The sequence below is a fragment of the Vitis vinifera genome, chromosome 9 (assembly GCF_030704535.1).
Source record: "Vitis vinifera cultivar Pinot Noir 40024 chromosome 9, ASM3070453v1".
NCBI classification, from domain to species: domain Eukaryota; kingdom Viridiplantae; phylum Streptophyta; class Magnoliopsida; order Vitales; family Vitaceae; genus Vitis; species Vitis vinifera.
Genome location: NC_081813.1, coordinates 7,728,540 through 7,749,318, shown reverse-complemented (window position 1 = coordinate 7,749,318; position 20,779 = coordinate 7,728,540). Strand labels below are relative to the sequence as shown.

Genomic DNA, 20,779 nt, shown 5'->3' with positions numbered 1-20,779 from the left:
TTTTTAAATAAATGTTAAATATAATTCCAAAAAGAAAATAATTAAAACTAATTTTATTTAAACAAAAGTTTAAATGAACAAATAATCTAGGGGGAATGATGTAATCATGCGTCATTTAAAAAAAATTATATTTTTTTAAAACTTTTATTTTTTATTTTCAAAGAATATGTGTTTCGGAAAAAATAACCTTCAAAATATCTACCTAGTGAAAATAATTAATATTCCTAACTTACCCTCAATTATTAATTGTGTCATCCCTAACTTTTTTTTAAAACAAATAATTGTGTAATACATTTATCAATTATTACAATAAAAGAAAAAGTGTTATTGCCCTTAAAAAGAAAAGAAAACATTACTTTGTGATTGATATTTCAATCATTGTTACAATAAATAAATAAATGCTTCTAACAAATTGAAAAATTATTTTAGAATTCCCATACTATGCCAAACAATTTTAAAATGATAATTTAATATTTTGTTGAATTGTTTTTCCAATTATTTATTATTTTCTTTCTTCTTTATTTTCTAAAATCTGAATGTGAAATTCTTTTAATGCTAAAAGTTCCTAAAAATTTGAATTTGTCTTTATAAGAGTAACATAATATGGTTAAATCTTGAAATAAACAATAAATAAAAAATAACAAAACTTGAAAATAAAAGCAAAGGATGCCGAAATTTGAGCAAAGTACATAAGTTTCAACTCATAGCAATTATACATCCCATTTCTTTCTATCCTCTGGAAACAAATAGTAGTTAATTATGCAAACATCATCCAACTAAAAGCATCTAATTATACAAATATGTTGATAACTTGGAAAGACTATCAGAAGCAAAATAATAGTAGGAATATATACATTCCTCGATAAAATTGAACCATCTATGACGCCAATAAGGATTGATGTAAAGCATGGTAACAAATCCTAACAAGATCATGATATATGAAGTAGTAAAACTTGCAAAGAAAACAACATGATTGATATCATACCATTTGGCCTCACTTTTAAAAGATTGTGATGGTGCGCATGGTGACTCAATACTTGTGTTGCATTTCCTCTTTAATAGTTCCCCACAAAGGAAAGGATTACCTTCATAGTTGCTTTCATCAAATGTCCCAAATTGTGCTTTGGTGTTTGGAACTCTACCAGAGATGTTGTTGTAAGCGACACTAAACACCTCTAAAAAATTGAGTTCAACTAGCTCTAGAGGAATTTCTCCACCCAGTTTATTATAAGAAAGGTCTAAGCTCTCTATTTGAGAAAGATTGGAGAAACTCTTTGGAATGGAGCCATTCAATTGATTGTGAGACAAGTTCAATGCATGAATCGAACTTAGCATTCCAAGTTCGTGAGGTATTTCGCCTGTCAAGTTGTTACATGATAAATCCAATCCAGACATGAATTCAAGGATGCCACCTTTGTAGGAGTCACGCCTGTTCTTGGTGACAAACTCAACTTCATCAGTTTCTTTATATATTGGACTTGAGAACCCCCAATGTTTCACCAAGTAACCTGCATATACAAGATGAGGATTCATTTCATACCAAGATTCAATGAACTGTCCAAACACGTTGTCCTCCTTTTTCATCTCCCCAAATCGGATATGGCCAAAGCATCTAGGAATTGGCCCTGAAAAAGAGTTGTTTGAAAGATCCATCAAGCTTATTTCAGTCAAATGACAAAGATGATTTGGAATAAAACCACTTAAAAGGTTTCCTCCCAGCAAAAGAATCCTTAGCTTCAAAAGTGCAGAGATTGAATTGGGAATACTTCCAAATAACCTGTTTTCTCTAATATCCAAAGTCAATAGATTTGAGGAATTGAGAAAATCTCTGGGTATTAATCTTGTAAACATGTTCCCTTGCAAATGTAGATGCTTTAAATTCAGCAAGTTCTTCAAAGAAGGAAGAGATCCCGAAAGAGCGTTTTGAGAAACGTCAAGAAACTCTAACCCCTGCAATTGAGAAATCTCAGGTGGTAATTTGCCTTTAAAACTATTGTTGCCCAACACCAGTGTAGTCAAATCGGTCATGTTACCTATCTGGCTTGGAATTTCACCTGACATGTAGTTGTTGCTCACATCCAACACCGATAACCAAGAGTTTTTGGAGATTACATTTGACAGAGTTCCCGTGAACTGATTATTGCCCAAACACAAAACTTCCACCCAAGTCAAGTTAAAGTCCCTCGAAAATATTTCACCATGAAATTTATTATTTGATAATTTTAGAATCTCCAAACGTTTTGTTGCAAGCAACTGCTTTGGTACTTCTCCTGAGAAATTATTGGCAGACAAATCCAACACCCTTAAGGAAATCATTTCAGCTATCGAGGATGGGAGAATACCTTCAAAACCATTGTTGGACAAATTTAGAGACATAATATGTGGAATCATATGGGCCACATTTTCTTGAAGTTGTCCATCCAACTGATTGTGTGAGATATCTAATGAACTGATACGGGTAGTAGGTCTCAGGGGAAGTAGTTGACCCATTAAAGAGTTATTCCTCAGGACTAGAAATTCTAGTCTCGTATTGTTTGCAAGCAGCCAATTGGGGAAACTTCCTGTCAAGTTATTATGGGAGAGATCAACCCTCACTAACCTGAATTGGTATTGAAGAAAACCAGGAAGGTCACCGGTGAGCTTACAGCTGGATAGAGAGAGAACCTTCAACTGAAACAGGGGAACCCAACCAACTGGATATTCAGTTTCTACCTCAAATTTGTTGTTATCACTTCCAAGTATGACCACTTGAAGCTTGGAGTGATTAGCAAAAGAGCTGAAAGAGAATGAACCCTCAAACTGATTGTAACTGAGATCGATGTACTCCAGGGATGTGAGATTAGGTAATAAAGGGGAAGAAAGATTTCCGGAGAATAGGTTGGCAGAGAGATCCAATAACCTCAGAGATGTGAAATTATTCAAACATGGAGGAAGGATCCCTTGGAATAAGTTGTAAGAAAGATCTAACTCTTGAAGCTTATTCAATTGGCAGAAACCTACAAAAGAGAATAAGACATGTAACTAATCATCTCCTTGACATGTCTTTGACTCCAAACTTACAGCCAGCTATTACTCACCATTAATGAGGTCTTCATGAATTAAGAGCTCTAGATGAATTAAAATAATGTTTTTCATTAAATATTAAAAATTACAAGACATCAATTAATTACCATAAAAAACAACATATTAAAAAAATTGTTGAATATGATCTTCTTAGACATCAACAATGATGGTAATATTTATGATCTTAAATAATAATCTTTAAATCTAAAAATTATTCTTCATTGAATAAGTTTATTCCAAATTGTTGAAATTTTCAAATCTACAAAAAGAAATATGAATATAAATGATATTAAGAGATTTTTTACATGATTTAGTATTATAATCTAGAGACAAAAATGTTTTTTCCTTTCCTTGAATTTTCATTGAAAGAATTTTTATTCAAATTTTGTATCAAATGAAGCAATTTGATTATACTTCCTTCCAAAAATTCAATTTCCTTAATTTTTTGTTTTTCGTGATTCATTGTTTCTCCTTAAATTTATCTTAACTCCTAATTAAAAATTAATTTTCTTTTAAAGTGTGATTCATGTTTGAAAAGGAGCAAGAAAAAAAAAAATAATTTTCCTATATTTGCATAAAATACAAAAAAGTAAGAAAACATTCTAAAAAAATTAAAAAAAAAAATAAAAAACTGAAAATTTTCTTCCCCATTTATATTAGGTTGTGTTTACTACCAAGAAAGTTCGAGGGAAAAGAAATAGAGTAGGGAAAAAAAGAGAGAGAGAATGAAAAAAATAAAAAAGGAATTATAAAATAATTTTCTTGTTTGGTTGTCCATAGCAAAATTAAAGGAAAGAGAAATAAATTTTTGAAAAATATACTTTTTTTTAACTTTCTTTTACCTTTTTCTTCCTTAGCATTTTTTAATGGGAACAAAATAATTTCCTAATTACTTGCTTTTCCCTCATTTTGTTTTCCTTAACTTTTTCCACAATTACTTACAATTAGTTGTTACTCACTCTTAATGAGGTCTTTATGAATTAGAAGCATTGGTAACTCTAAATGTTGTAAAGATTCATTAAGAACAAACACATGCTTATATAATTTATAAGGCAAGATACTTATTTCAAGCTTACATTAACTACAACTTTTTTTTTTTTTACAATATTTATCTTCTCTAATCTATATGAAACAAACAAATCATAACATATGTACCTTGATTTTGTAAAGAACCATTGAGGTGATTTCCGGCCAGTGATAAAGACTTGAGATGAGGCATCAATCTTATAGATAATGGAATAATCCCACTTAAGGAATTATAACTCAAATCTAGCATTTCCAAATTGCTTAAGCTTGCAAAATCTGTCAAAAGAAAATTAAAATAACTAGTATAAGAAAAAACATTGTTCTTAAATACAAATAAAATAAAACGTTTGTTACTTCAAAAAAAATTACCAATACCTATCGTTTCATTTTTTTTATACCAAACTAAAGAAATGCATTGTTTTTATAAATTAGAATACTTGTATATTGTCCTATAAAAATATCTAAATTCCCAACAAATATTTTTATCTACTCTGTAGGAGCTATACCTATTCTTGGTAACAAACTCAACTTCATCTACTTCATCAGGGAGTTCACTAGAGAAAAATAAATATTTTATTAAGTAACCCGTATATATAGAAGGATTGCTTTCTGAATATGAATCCAACATCGGTATATACACATTGTGCTCAGTTTTGAAATCTCCAAATCCGATATGACCAAAGCATCCGGGAATTGACCCAGAAAAATTGTTGTTTGAAAGATCCATGAAGCTTATTTTAGTCAAATGACAAAGCCGATATGGAATGAAACCACTTAAAAGGTTTCCTCTTAGCTCTAAAAGTCTAGAGATTGAATTGGAAATACTTCCAAATAACCTGTTGTCTCTGATATCCGAAGTCAATAGATATGAGGAATTGAGAAAATCTCTGGGTATCAATCTTGTAAACATGTTCCTTTGCAAATGTAGATGCTCTAAATACTCCATGCTCTTGAGCGTTTTGAGAAACGTCAAGAAATATCATCCCCGACAATTGAGAAATCTCAAGTGGTAATTTGTCTTTAAAACTATTGTTGTCCAACACCAATGTAGTCAAATCGGTCATGTTACCTATCCAGCTTGGAATTTCACCTGACATGTTGTTGCTCACATCCAACACCCACAACCTAGAGATTCTGGAGATTACATTTGACAGTGCTCCCCTGAACTGATTATTGTCCAAATGCAAAAACCCTAACTGAGTCAAGTTAAAGTCCCTTGAAAATATTTCACCATGAAATTTATAATTTGATAATTTCAGAAGCCACAAATATTTTGCCGCAAGCGATTGTTTTGGTACTTCCGCTGAGAAACTATTAGCAGACAAATCTAATGACGGTAAGGAACTCATTTCGGCTATTGAGGATGGGAGAATACCTTCAAAACCATTGTTGGATAAATTTAGAAACTTAATATTTGGAATCATGTTGGCCACATTTTGTTGAAGTTCCCCATGAACTCGGTTGTCTGAGATATCCAATAAAGTGATACGACTATTAGGTCTCAGGGGAAGTAGTTGACCCATTAAAGAGTTATTCCTCAGAACTAGAGATCCTAGTCTTGTATTGTTATCAAGCAGCCAAATGGGGAAACTTCCAGTCTAATTATTATGGGAGAGATCAACCACGGTTAATCTTAATTGGTGTCGAAGGAAACCAGGATCACCGATGAGCTTACAGTTGGATAGGACAAGAGCTTTCAATAGAAACAGGGGAACCCAACCAACTGGATATTCAGTTTGTACCTCAAATTTGTTGTTATCCCTTCCAAGTATGACCACTTGAAGCTTGGAGTAATTAGCAAAAGAGCTGAAAGAGAATGAACCCTCAAACTGATTGTAACTGAGATCGATGTACTCCAGGGATGTGAGATTAGGTAACAAAGGGGAAGAAAGATTTCCGGAGAATAGGTTGGAAGAGAGATCCAATAACCTCAGAGATGTGAAATTATTCAAACATGGAGGAAGGATCCCTTGGAATAAGTTGTAAGAAAGATCTAACTCTTGAAACTTATTGAATTGGCAGAAGCCTACAAAAGAGGATAAGACATGTAACCAATCATCTCCTCGTCTTGTCAATGCCCCCAAACTTACAATTAGTTGTTACTTACGATTGATGAGGTCTTTATGAATTAAAAATAAAGTTTTTCATTGCATACCAAAAATTAATAGACATGTATGACTTAATTGGCATAAAGAACAAACAAGATATTAAAAAAGAAAACAAAAAAGCCTGTAATCACAATATATGTACCTTGATTTGGTAAGGAACCATTGAGGTGATTTCCAGCCAGATATAAAGACTTGAGAGAAGACAACAATCTTATAGACGATGGAAGGATCCCACTAAATGAATTATCACTCAAATCCAATACCTCCAAATTGCTTAAGCTTGCAAAATCTATCAAAAGAAAATCAAAATAACCAGTGTAATAAAAGTTATTGTTCTTAAATCAAAATAAATTAAAATGATTTAAACAAACTACCTTAAAAAATGATCAAAGCCTATCATTTTACCTTTTTTCATACCATACTAGAAAAATGCATTTGTCTTATAAAAGTATCTAAATTTCCAACTACCTTTTTTTTTTAATCATTTATCATATTCAACAATGACTATAATATTTATGATCTTCTTAAATAATAATCTTTTATTCTAAAAATTATTCTTCCTAGAATCAGTTTTCTCCAAATTATTGGGTTTTTCAAATCCTTAAAAAGAAAGATGAACATAAACGATGTTAGGAGTTTTTTTTAAGTGATTTAGTATTATAGTCTAGAGATAAAACTCTTAATTAGAGTTTAAAGTATGCTTGATTCTTGAAAAGCAACAAGGAAAATAAAAAAAATAAAGAAAAATAGTTTTCTTATATTTGGATAAAATACAAAAAAAGGTAAGAAAAATACTAAATAAATAAATGATAAAATATTTTCTTCCTTATTTATCTTAGGTAATGTTTACTACCTAGAAAGTTTGAGGGAAAGGAAATAGAGTAAGGAAAAAAAAAATGATAGAAAAAGGTCAAAAAAGAATTTAAAAATCATTTTCTTGTTTGGTTGTCCATACCAACTTTAAGGGAAAGAAAATTCAATTTTTGAAAAATATACTTTCTTTAAACTTTCTTCACCTTTTTCTTCCTTAGCATTTTTTATGGGGATGAAAAAATTTGCCACTTTCCTTGATTTTCCTTTATTTTTCTCCTTACTTTTTTCATGGTTACTTACAATTAGTTGTTACTTGTTGTTAATGAGGTCTCTATGTATTATTCTTTTTCCAAAATTTTATGACTTCCAAATTATTCTTTTTTCAACTTTTATGATCCTCCATCTTTCTCTACTTCTAGAAGTAAATGTTTCGATCTACTTATTATTTATCAGAATCTCTTTTTCTATTAATTTTAAAAACCTTTATATATTTTTTGCATAATTAAAACTTGAATTCTATAGTTAATTACCATTATAGACTTTTTAAGAACAATTGAGATGTAAAATGAGTTAGTAGAAGTAAATAGTATCTTGAGGTCAATTGAGATATAATTTATTATTTTATATTGTGGATCTTTATTAACACTTATTTTTAAGACCAATTAAAAAAATCAAATAAAAGAATTTGCAAAAATGTTACCTATCATTGGATAAATATAAGAGTTCTCATCTATCTAGAGGATGAAAGTAAATTAAATTGCTGGCTTTTAAAACCTCTTAACAAGAAATGAAGGCTAAATTTAGAGGGAATCATATATGGGTTGTATGCAATAGAGATTTAAAGGTAGATCCAAATATGGATGAAATGAAGGGGAGGATTGCTGGATAAATTTAGAAACTCAATATTTGGAATCATATTGGCCACATTTTGTTGAAGTTCCCCATCAAGTCGGTTGTCTGAGATATCCAATAAAGTGATACGACTATTAGGTCTCAGGGGAAGTAGTTGACCCATTAAAGAGTTATTCCTCAGAACTAGAGATCCTAGTCTTGTATTGTTTTCAAGTAGCCAAATGGGGAAACTTCCAATCAAGTTATTATGGGAGAGATCAACCACGGTTAATCTTAATTGGTGTCGAAGAAAACCAGGAAGGTCACCGATGAGCTTACAGTTGGATAGCATAAGAGCTTTCAACTGAAATAGGGGAACCCAACCAACTGGATATTCAGTTTCTACCTCAAATTTGTTGTTATTCCTTCCAAGTTTGACCACTTGAAAGTTGGAGTGATTAGCAAAAGAGCCGAAAGAGAATGAACCCTCAAAATGATTGTAACTGAGATCGATGTACTCCAAGGATGTGAGATTAGGTAACAGAGGGGAAGAAAGATTTCCGGAGAATAGGTTATTTTAAAGTAGACTTCTCATAAATGTATAGAGATATTTTAAAGTAGGCCTTGACCCAAAGTGAATAACATCTATATAGGAGCAAGTGAGCCCTTACACTTAGGCTAAAACTTTTACTTGACACGTGTTGACCAACATTGAATATAGTACGAATTTAATTAATTATGACCTACCATTCATTTTGTAGTTTCGTATATTGCATAGTTATTTGAAGTCTAATTTCAAAATTTGATTATCTGTGTGTGTGGGATTATAATACTAGTCTATGAACATCTATTAATAAAAGAGTTTAATTATGCTAGTCACAACTTTATGTAGTTATGGTAATTTAAATTGAAGTTCTTTTGATCAAATTTAGGAAACCCTATCTTCAAAAAATATTGACCATTAAATCCAAAAGTAGTCTAACCTCTTCAATCAATATAAGGTATAAGTTAAATTATGTTATTTATAACTTTTCTCTTTGATTAAATTGGGAAGACAAATATACTTCTAGCCCAATGCTTAAACACTAACCATGAGTTGATTTTTTCCATTTCATTTTTCTATGTAAAATGCTAAACAATATCAAGAAAATCCAAATAACCAAGTAATGATAATAGATAAAATAATTTAATTAATTTATTATATGCCCTAAATATAATGATAATTCTGATTAGAATTTACCTTGGATTGATAGGGAGCCATTGAATCTATTCCAGCTTAAATCCAGTGTCATCAAGTTTCCAAAAATAGATAATTCTATAAGATGGTTCAAGTAAGAAAAAAAAATTGAAAAAAAAAAATCATGGTAGAGTGGTTACTAAGGATATTAAAAGAATAAGCAATACCTTGGGAAGGAAAAAATCCCTCAATATGGTTGTTGCTTACAACTAGTGTTTTAAGGGATGTGAGTCCACTCAACTGTTTTATAATGGTCTTGTTGAACCAATTATAACGAAGGTTTAAGATTTCCAGCTTTTTCAGCTCAGGCAAACTTTTAAAACCTACAAGAAGATAAAAAAAAGTAAAGATATTAATATTTCATATTTTTAAAAATAAAAAGCTCGTAGTTGATCATAACCTTGGTAGTTGCTAAACCTTTAAAAATATTTTCAATATATATTGTTTAAACTCTCAAGAAATAATATAATTACCATTAGTACAACTATTGTCTCAATGTTAAGTAGATATAATTATCACTAACACGTTTGATTACTTTTGTTTGTTTCTTCTCTAATTTAGTAGAAGACCTAAACAAGATCATTAACTTAATGCTATTACAATCCTATCACTTCTACTTAGCCTATTTATTCTCTTTCCCAATTAATTAATATAAATTCATAGGTTCATCTAAGCCTTAAACTTGATTGAATAGAGGAACTATGTTGTCTTACATCACTTTTGGTATCAAATGTTTCTTAATAAGAATGTATTTGATCACTTCTATCTTTATTGTCTAAGATAGGAATTGAATAGATACCTAATGCTAGCTATTTTAACAAACCAATTTATTCTTTTACCTAGATAACAAAATCTAAACTCACAAGTTCTTGACTGTATAAAGTACATGCTCTCTTGCATAAATTTTGGTATCTAAGTTTGGTTATTGATAGTCATAAAAAAGAAGCTTTAGAGCAAGACCAACTAATGATGAACAAAACATAATACTCTTGAATCATGGAGGAACATAGGTCTGCTTGTTAATAGACAATAAGGTTCTATATTCAAGAACAAGTAATGATAATAGTGACAAGGATGTGAATCAAGAACAAGTACACCAGGTTTTACATTTACTTGAAAGGCATCGATTAAAGGCTAATTGAGTTCAAGAATTTATGCAAGATCCCATGCTTTGGACTGATTATAGACTTGTAAGAGAGGGATAAGTACTGCATAGTCTTACCATAAAAATAAAAATTTGTTTTAAACTTTCAAAGAAAGGTAGATTTCACTCTATATTTAGATTGGTTTGCAACTATACTCAGGTGTTTTGATTTTTATTTATTTTTCCAACATGTGGTGCTAGTAAATGAGTTTGGATGGAAGTTTATGTCTTCAACCTACTAAGTTCTGAGACTCAGTCAACTTGTTAAGTTAAAAAGTTGTTTTTATTCTAGTGTATATGCAAATTTATTTAGAAATGAAGGAATTGATCAATTTCTTCATTGAGCTAATTTGTTGTACCTAGCAAGCTTTCCAAAGTGCACAAATAGTGACAAAAAATGAAAAATTATACTTTCTAGTGATGAGTAATATTATTGATAACACCTATTATATATTTTTTTCTTATTGATATGCCAAATGGTGAGTGAATACAAAAAAATTGCATTTACCATCTTTTTTTATATTAGTAATACTATTTATATGCATGAATTATCATCTTGATAATCCCTTGTCGTGTAAAAAACTAACATCTGAATTTGACCCAAATTGAAGGACAAAAAGACGCACTTGCGACTATGCATATAAAGTTGAATTTAGTTTAAGTTCGACAATGGATTTGGATATGTTTTTTATAATGTCATACACTATTGGTTGATTTTTATGTAATATCTTAAGTTTTAAAACATCGAGGGCACTTTGAAAACAACATGATTTATGTGATTTGATAGTTGTTGTTGTTCATAGAGCTTTTGATAAATGGACTTAGTTGTGCTATTGAAAAGTTTTGGGTTTTTTTTTTCTTTTGTAGGTGAAGTTGTATTGTATTAATTAAATTTTTTTAGCCATTTTAGGTTTGAGGACTAAAATACTTATTTTCCTTTTTAGCAATGTTATTTTTACTTGAATATGCAATTATTGTTTATCCAATCTTTAAAATTAATCAAATCATCCTTTGTATAAGATGAACCCTCCTTCACCTCTTAGTCATACACACCCAATAACCTAGTGTCCAATAATTTTGTTGCCTTACAAATTTTTAGGAATTATAATTACAAAACCTGATGAATTTTAAATCCAAGACTAGTTTGTTCTTGTTTGATGTATAAATTAAATTCAATTACTATGTACTTTTAAGGAGTTTTTATCATTTTTGTCTTTGTTTAAGCACAAAAAATAAAAAATAAAAATTAACAACTAAATCCTAATGCTTAAACATTGTTTTGATGATTGATCAACTACATTTCGCTATCTTGTAAAACAAGTTTCAAAGAGAGACTTATTTGTTATCAAGTTAACATTGATTAGTGACTTAAATTCAAGTAACTTTCAACCTACTTGTAATTGGTAAATACTCAATAAGGAGATTAGTATGTGAGTGAAAAGATAATGAGATATGGATGACTACTTAAATATACCCAACAACTAGAAGGTATTTTGAAAAATTTATGTGTTTTTTACTATGTTCAGTTGATTAACTACATCCATTATAAACAAATATCAATAATAACTTTAAATTCAAATCAAGTTATTCTTTAGAAGTATTGCTTTTATAAAAGTTTTAAATTGGACATTATATTTATTGATCACTTAAAATCTAACAAGTGATTCCTTAGAAAAGTTCTTACTTTCTATCTAGAACTTCTATTGTCCCTCTAATAGGCATTTAAAAAATCAATAAATTTTAGTTAAAGTTTTACTTGACAATCTTAACCCTTGGGTTTGTTCTTTTATTTAATTATGATTTCAACTTGCTCAAAAGTAAGTTCATCAATATTTTCTACATCTTCATGAATGCTATACATAGCTTGAGTACAATTCTCTTCTTGAATTGGTTTCTCTCCATTTATTAGAAGCAAATTAACATGCAATTTAAAATACTCCTTTAAAACAATTTGAACAATTAGAATCATGATACCAAACTCTATTGGTGAAATTTCTTACTAACTATGCCCAAGGTTATGAATTTGTTCTTCTTAAATTTATCAACCTAAGTTATCACGAACATATGTAGAGGTGCATGAATATTTCCACAAATAATGTTCTATGGGCTACCTTATAAGTAAATACTCATTTATTTAGTCAACTCATATTAGCATTATCAAGATCAAGTATGCAATTATTACATCAATCTCTTGATGCAATCACTCGATGTATTTTATTTTCAAACAAAGTTGTTTATAAGCATCAATTGACTCTAAAAAAAGGAGCATTCTATGTTTATGACCATCATAGTGGTAGTAGCAGATATAGTATTCACTATTTGGTATTTGAATTTAATATAGTAAGGCCGGTTTAAATACCAATTAATATGAATATAAAAATATTACAGAGACTCTTGAATTAACATTTATTAGAGAGAAAATTTTCACCTAAAAGTTTATGAACCTACTTTATTTAGTTGGTCAATTTATAGGCTCTATAAAATCCTAATATTAATCAATGAATTGGGAGAAAAATTACAAAGATGGACTCAAGGTTGGTTTAAACGTGGAGCTGAACAAGGCCCAAGGACCTAGGTGCAGCCCAAGCTTGGCCCTAAACTTGAAACCACTTTTTAGACTTGAACAAACCAGAAAATTTCTTTAGCTTGCCTACAAGTAGCCAAGAAAAGTCATAAAAGTCATAAAATAGTCGGGAATAAGTTCTTGGTCAAATTGCATATCACTGATAAGACTTTGTGATTATAATGCTTTGCTACTCATAGAAACTCCATTAATCCTCAAAGATTTCTTTAACTTAGTAGCCAAAAGTGCATGAGAACATTGAAGCTCATGCTTTAGTAGGTAGAAATGTGAAATATCTTATAATATTTGATTCAAAATTTTGATGGGCAATGGATCCTACGAGTTACATTCTAATTTGAAAAGAAAAAGTTGCAAAATTGAATGAAGGAAACATGGTTCTGGTATATATAAGGTTAGAACATTATGGTTATGGTTATGTTATATTTCTCTATTTGCCACTAGATCAAATAAATGCTAGTATTGTCTCTATATTTTTTATCCTATGACTCATATACATGTGAGACCTTATAATCTTCCTAGTGCTTTCTCACCCACATATACATTTGAGAGAGAAAAATTGAAGGTTAGAAATTCAATTTTTGATAATTAAGTAGTTTCAACTATCAACATGCTTGCGGATGAGTAATGATAATCTCCATAAAGATCAAGAACCTCATTTTTTTCTAAATGTACAATAAAAGGTATTAAGTGCCGTCACCGTTATCATCACTATTATTATTCTTCATAGTATTCTTAACTACATTTTTTATACCACTACACTCAGAATACATTTAATACACAAAATAATAATTCCAGGGAATAAAAAATGTTAAAAATTAATAATTACTCTTTATTCATTTGGTTATTTTAATCCAATATTTAGCATCTAATTAGTTTTTATTTCTTTGATTTTTTTTTTTAATTTTTTTTAATATCCATCTAATTCAAGTCTAACTAAGTCTATCTCAAAAAACCTCATTTGGTGTTCATATTAATCTATGTATTTTTTTAAAAATTTTAATTTTAATTTATGTATTTTTTTGTATTTTGTTTACTTCTCTATTTGTATTCTTGACCTTTTTATTATTATTTTTACTTCTTAATTTTTTTTTCATTTAGTTTTTATTTTAAAAAATTTAAGAAGATTAAAATTTTCTATTTTGTTGTATATTGTTTCTTATTGATATTTTTATTTAAATAATTATATGTACATTTATGGGTGTCTACCCTTGTCTCCATAGAATATTTTTTTTATTCTTCCTATATATATATGGGTGACCCATAAATGCTTAAATTCTTAAGAAACCCAAAAGCCCATATAACCGCCTGAAATTTTTTGTTCTAGCGATAAGATGAAATAATTATTTTAAAATGGAATAATTATTCCATATAACAAAAGAGATATCAAACTAACTAATACCATGGAATTGTTATTTTGTTTCTTCACCTATTAATATATCAAACATGATTCTAGGTTTTTTCCAATCAAAGTATTACTGGATTTCTTTTATTGATAAATGAGCTTAGCAATGCTCCTAATACATTTTGTATAGCCTTTTGCAGCATAAGTTGTAGCTTTATTGATCATCAAAAAATTGCAAACCTAACCATGGATTCAAAGCCTAAAGTACTTTTATTATCTTTTATTAATAGTTGCAGTTGCAATTATAGTTATAGAGAACATTATTTCATTAATTTTTATATTTCAAAATTATATTACTAATATTAATCATCTTCACTTTTCAGGTTGTAAACCTTATAGCCCAAAATAAAAAACTCCTTGTTATCTAGAAAATTTTAGGATAAGTTAAGGAACTAATCTTTTTTTTTTCTTTCTTTTTTGTCTATTGATATATAAAGTCTAACTAATATAGATTTTCATGATTTTCTCTTTGATTACTATACACAAACATAAAATTACAAGAAAATTCTTTTTCAACTATTAGAATTTTATTGCATACATTGATTACCATGTTTTTCATTGTGCCATGTAAAATTCTTAAATGTTGTACACCTAGACATTCTTTCAATTATGTTACGAAGAATAACTAAATAATAGTCATGCACAAATTGATAGGCAAAGAATGTTGATTTTAGTTATGTTCTTACATGATATATATATAACCAAAACTTCACTTTGTATTTACCTTGCATGCCAATAAAGAAATTCCCCCTTAGGTCCAACATCACCAAGTTTTCTAGAGTGCATAATTCTGCAACACCATTGAGGGGAAAAAAGATAAAAGATGTTGGCAATTATAATATTTTATCATTAAAAGTAATAATAATAATTACACATACCTTGGATCGGAAAAAATCCTCCAACATAGTTCCCTCTTAGAGAAAGATTTTTAAGGGATGTAAATATATTCAATTGTTGTAGGCTAGTGTTTTTGAACTTGTTGTAATTGAGGTTCAAGGTCTCGAGCTTTTTGAATATGGACAAGCTTTTTGAATCTACAAGAAAATTATAAAAAATTATAAAATTTCAAATTTCACATTTGCATATGTAAACAATTCAAACTTTTAACCTTCATAGAACAATTGAACCTTTAGCAAAAATAATTTGTGCTCAATATAGACAACAGAAAATTATCATAATTAACTTGCTTTTGAACTTCCTCATGTTGAAAACTACATGCACTTCTAAATAGTTTATTTATATTTTTATATTATATTTCAATAAGGGAGCTACAAGATTCTTAATCACATAGGTACAAGAAATAGAGAAAATGTTGATTATCTTATAACCGATATTGATATTTTATTACAAGATTTTCACCTCCTATCATCGACTATTCTTCTCTACATATCTATTATAAAGGAAGTCTTATTCATATCCTCAATCATTTATTTGTTTCTTACAAACCAGAACCTGTCATTTTATGTTATGTAGGAAGGTATTTTCTTTTATCTTCAAAAAGTAATTGCAAAGGTTGAGTAATGCAAACTCTCTACAACTTTCATTATCTCTTGATCTGAGAAACATTCTTAATTTAACAATTAATTTGTAATTTGGATACACTTCTATTTTTTTAAACAAAAACTTTTATACAAAATATAGGAATTATTATACTAAAAATACAAATTCTTAAAAATACTTCTCGAAAATTTTCAAATTTGAAGAATTTTTTTGTTTAAGTCTTTACTTTTTATACATATAAGATTTCTTATATTTCATTAAAGAGTTTTTTTTTTCAAAATAAAAAAATAGAAGAAAGGAAGTGTATTCAAACCATATCTAAACTATCACTTGTTAGTTTAACAAAAACTGATAGTTAATTTCTTTTGCATTATCACTAAAGAATAGCTTTCTTCTCATGTAAGTACTGTAGTTCAAAGTGGTAACATAAATTTAGCTATACAAGTAGAAAACACTAGTAGATGTGTTCAAGTTGCAGATCATTAATCATTACAATAGCACCCTTGCTACTAAACTAAATTACATAGTTTTTTTTAATCTCCATATGAATTATTTCTAACCCAACTAGTCTTAATCATAATATAAATGGTTAATTAGCTTTCTAGCAACCTTTTCCATAATTCCAAAAGTATGAGTTTTGCCCTGTTAGCTCTATGAAATATAATTCATTCCCCCTATGCATATAGAAGTGATGCAAAATGGGTATTTGTTGCCAATTTCTAACAATTAATAATGGTAGCAATCAAATAAAATCAAAAGCAATCACTTCAAATCATCAAGTATTTTCATTAGAATAGTTTAATTTATTTTTCTTTCTAGTGAATCAGATAAAAGACTTCTATGACTATTTTAAAATATTTATGAAACTACATCAATATCATGTATGAAAGTATTCATTGATAATCAAGTTAATTGATTTATAGAAAAAAAAATTCAATTACTTATAAAAATATTAGTTATATCAAATATGTTGCACATGCTTGATGCATCCAATTGGAACCTAAAAGTTGAAATGATGACCAATACTACTTTACATCAAATTTGATGACATTACAAAAGAAAAATAAGTAATGAGAAGAATTTGTTGGTTAATTTGATAATTAAGAGTAAAATAATGTTACAAATAAAATGGTCCATAGAGCTTGAAGGAGCTTTCATGATATTTGTGAATTTAAACATGAAAATTCGTGCTTTGTGCCTTTTTAATATGAATCCTAACTAAATAAGGAAAATTATCTTTTGAACTTAAAATTTTGTATACAGTTATAATAGGTTTAATTGACCAAAGTTTGCCCATGCCAATAGGTTGTGGATGGATGGAAATGCACAAAAGCTCAAAAGTTGGGCTTTACTCAATCTAGTGTCAAACCAGTTGGACTACATCTTAAAATAATAAGGCATGGGCCCTACCTAAGGCCGGGTTATTTAGACTCCAACAAACAGATGGGTTTTTATTAGTTGGGTCTAACATTTAGTCTTGGGTCAACCCAATTACATTTAATAAGGATTGGTCCTTATTAGAGTCAAAATTTATGATATTTCATTAATCGAACACTATCAATCAGAAATATTGGAAACCAAGATAGAAACAACCACTAGAATCCCACTAACTGGATTAAGTATTACATGATTGTATAAATAATAAAGGTGTGTGTATATGTTAGGGCAATGTGTTTTCGGTCAATAGGCTATTTAAGAAGGTATTTCCTTTTTCAATTTCAGCAAGAATATTTTCCTTCACCTTGAAAAGTCATTGCAAAGCTTGAATAACACAAACTTCTCTACAATTTCCATTATTATTTATTAGAAATGAGTTTAAATAATTTAAAATAAGTGAAATAAGTTTAAAGTAGCATATAAAAATAATTTATTAAATTTAAATTTATTTTTATTTTACTTCATTTTTTCTTTCCTTCTAATTTTCTTTTCTATTTTCTATTCCTCATATTTTCTGCAAACCAAACATAACTTAAGGGTTCGTGAAAAGTATTAAGAAAAGAAAAAAAAAATTAAAGAAAATGATTTTATTATGTTTGGTTGTATTGTAAAAACTATAAAATAAAATAAAATATAATAAAAAATAATTAGAAACTTTTGCATTTTCAAATCTTTCATCTTTACATTGAAGAATTAAAATAAGTGAAACAAGTTTAAAGTAACATATAAAAATAATGTATTTACTTTAATCAATTTTATATTTTTCTTCACTTTTTTTCTTTTCTTTTATTTTTCCTCTCTACTTTTTTCTCCTTTCATTTTCCCTCAATTTTTTTGGGAACCAAACATAGCATAAAGGTATCACATACCTTTCATTTTCCCTGTGTGTGTGTGTGTGTGTTGTAAGACAATTTTAAAATACTTATGAAACTATATTAATCTTATACATGTAAGTATTTATTGATAATCAAGTTAATTAATTCATAAAAAAAATTCAATTACTTATGAAAATATTAGTTATATTAAACATCTTGTGCATGCTTGATGCGTTTTAATTAAAACTTATAAATTGAAAGGATGATTTAGACTACTTTATATCAAATTTAATGATATTACAAAGAAAAGTAACTAATGGGAAGAAATTGTTTGTTAATCTTACCTTTAATTTAATAACAAAATATTATAAGTTTTTTTAGCAAGTTAATGAAGTACCTTGCAATAGTTGAAAGCTTTCCAAATCATTATAGCTTAGATCCAACCCTTCCAAATTTCTCAAACTAGCTAATTCTGCAACAAACATGAATCAAAAGAGAGATTAACTAAGGAACATTAAAAGTTAGAAATATATTTTACTTAATTTCAAAGAAACAATGTGGACATATAACATGCCTCGAATGGAAAAAGATCCATACAGTCCCATGCTGCAAATAGCCAATGTCTTGAGTGATGTTATTGTGCCCAAAGATTTTAAGGCACTTTTGTCAAACTCATTACCACTTATGTCCAAGATCTCCAATTTCTTTAAACTTGATAACCCTTTAAATCCTGTAAAATAGAGTAATATAACTTTAATTAGAAGCATGTAATTACAAGTTGAGATCTTCATATTTAAATATGTAAGCTTACATGTCTTTAATATAAGAATATGCATCCAAGTTTCTAATTCAATTTGGTGATTTTTGTGTTTAACTGTTAGAAATAAAATAGTCCATAGAGCTTCAAAGAGCTTTTGTGATCTTTGTGAATTTTAAACATGAAAATTTTCATGTTTTGTGCCCCTATAATTTGAATCCTAACTAAATAAAGGAAATTATTTTTTGAATTAAAGTTTTTATATTCATTTTAACATTGTATGGAGAATCCATCTAATAGGTTTAATTGATTAAATTTTGTCCCTGAAAATGTCATATTAATGGGTTGTGGATGGGTGGAATTTGGAAATGCGTAGATGGTCATGGGTTAGGATTTACTCTGTTCATTATTAAACCAACCCGACATCAGCTTAAAACAATAAGGCTTGGACCTTACCCGAGGCTAGTTTTTTTTTTTTTTTTTTTTTGTAAATGTGAAATTTTGAAGATGGTGATTCCTCATTTGAAAGCAATAGTCAAATTTTGTGATCACCTTTCTTTAACCAATCTCTATCAATTTGGAATATAGAAATCAAGCTTTTTAGGAATGGAAGATAAAGAAAGACAATTCAGCAAAAAGGATAAGGATATGGGAGCCTAAGTGTTCCTGTTAATTAATAATTGTGAAATTGCTCACTCTTAGTTGAATCCCACTTATTGGGTTGAGTGTGAAATGATGGCATAAATAAAAAGTATGCTTATATATATAAGGCTAATGTAATCTATAGTTTTCTAAAATAATAATTTTTTTATTGTTCTGTTTAAATGTTAATTTACATTATAAATTTTAATAATATGTAATTGTTCTTATATTAAATTCAATAGTTACTAGTGACCATTTGGTCTCCACCTGAACACTTTTAAGAACATATGCTAGTAGTTCCTTTAGAATGTTTGGAGTATAAGTGAAAAGAAATTTTAAAGGTGAGAAGTAACATACCTTCATTCTCAATAAACCCATCAAATGAGTTTGCAGACAAGTTTAGATGGTGAAGTTCTTCAAAAGGAAGGAATAGGGAGACATTTAGTAACCAAAATTTAACATTTTCATAATCGTACCAATCGTCTTCCAAGAAATTTTGTTGTCGCGTTATATCATTGAGGAAAAGCTTCTTAACTCGACCTGTGGTGGGATTGCAAATAACCCGCTCCCAATTACAACATTCACTAGTGTTGTTATCTATCCATGAAGGGAGAAGAAAATCTGCATGCTCATTATTCAATTCAAGAAAAGCCTTGAATTCAAGCAAACCCATCTTCTCTTCTTCGATGCAACCTTTGCATCCACATATTTGAACCAAGAGTAGTATAAAAACCCACATCAAATATTTAGATGACAAACTCTCCATTGAAAGTTCAAACATGAAGTACAAAAGAAAGACAATATTAAGTTGCTCTTGATATGAAAATAGACGAAGAGTATTTAATATAGTTGGTCCATCGTTCTTACCTACAAATTATCTTGACTAGTAGTTTGACAGGGCCCATCTTGCATGCTAAAGTCTATATTAATTCTATTCAAAAAGGCTATTTATGAGGAAAGAAATTGTGATAGATACAAATTATAGGGAAGACTTGGTCTCACTTTAATATGTGCCACATGTTTAAAAGATGAAGTCTTTCAAACTAAAATTTCCTTGTGAGAGATTCAATGAAGTCATGATGTACATGTTAGTATCAAATCTAAGAGTCTTCATTTACCAATTTAACAATGGTAAAGTTCACCTAACTTTATATTCAACTAACTTCAATGGTAAACCTTTTAAGAAAATGATCAACTTCCAATACCACAACTACAAATATACTAGTTATAAATATTTGTAAAAGGGCTAATTTTAGTCCACACTCCCTAAGATTTAGTACAAATACATTAAATCATCATTGGTTTTAAATTTCATTAGTTGGAACTTCCATGAACGTATTTCATTTATATAAATTGTTTTTAGAGAATTGTTGAACATATATAGCTAAAATATTTTTACCTACAATTCTTCTCAAAAATA

At 28.8% G+C, this 20,779-nt stretch overlaps 1 protein-coding gene across 2 annotated transcripts; it reads right to left on the bottom strand.

The window, feature by feature from the left end:
* Positions 1-84: 84 nt before the first annotated feature.
* LOC132252585 (receptor-like protein 15) lies at positions 85-20,179 on the bottom strand. 2 transcript variants are annotated; one of them, XM_059739622.1, is made up of 10 exons: positions 19,717-20,179; positions 18,535-18,690; positions 18,358-18,432; positions 15,087-15,242; positions 14,933-14,998; positions 9,246-9,401; positions 9,082-9,156; positions 6,340-6,486; positions 4,219-4,365; positions 85-2,996 (listed from the first exon to the last, which is right to left on the bottom strand). In XM_059739622.1, exons 1-10 carry the CDS (start codon positions 20,138-20,140, stop codon positions 787-789), a joined length of 3,612 nt encoding a protein of 1,203 aa, XP_059595605.1. In that variant the 5' UTR covers positions 20,141-20,179; the 3' UTR covers positions 85-786. The 2 variants fall into 2 exon arrangements, with proteins under 2 accessions (XP_059595605.1, XP_059595606.1); XM_059739623.1 differs by lacking the exon at positions 9,082-9,156.
* Between the last annotated feature and the right edge of the window lie 600 nt (positions 20,180-20,779).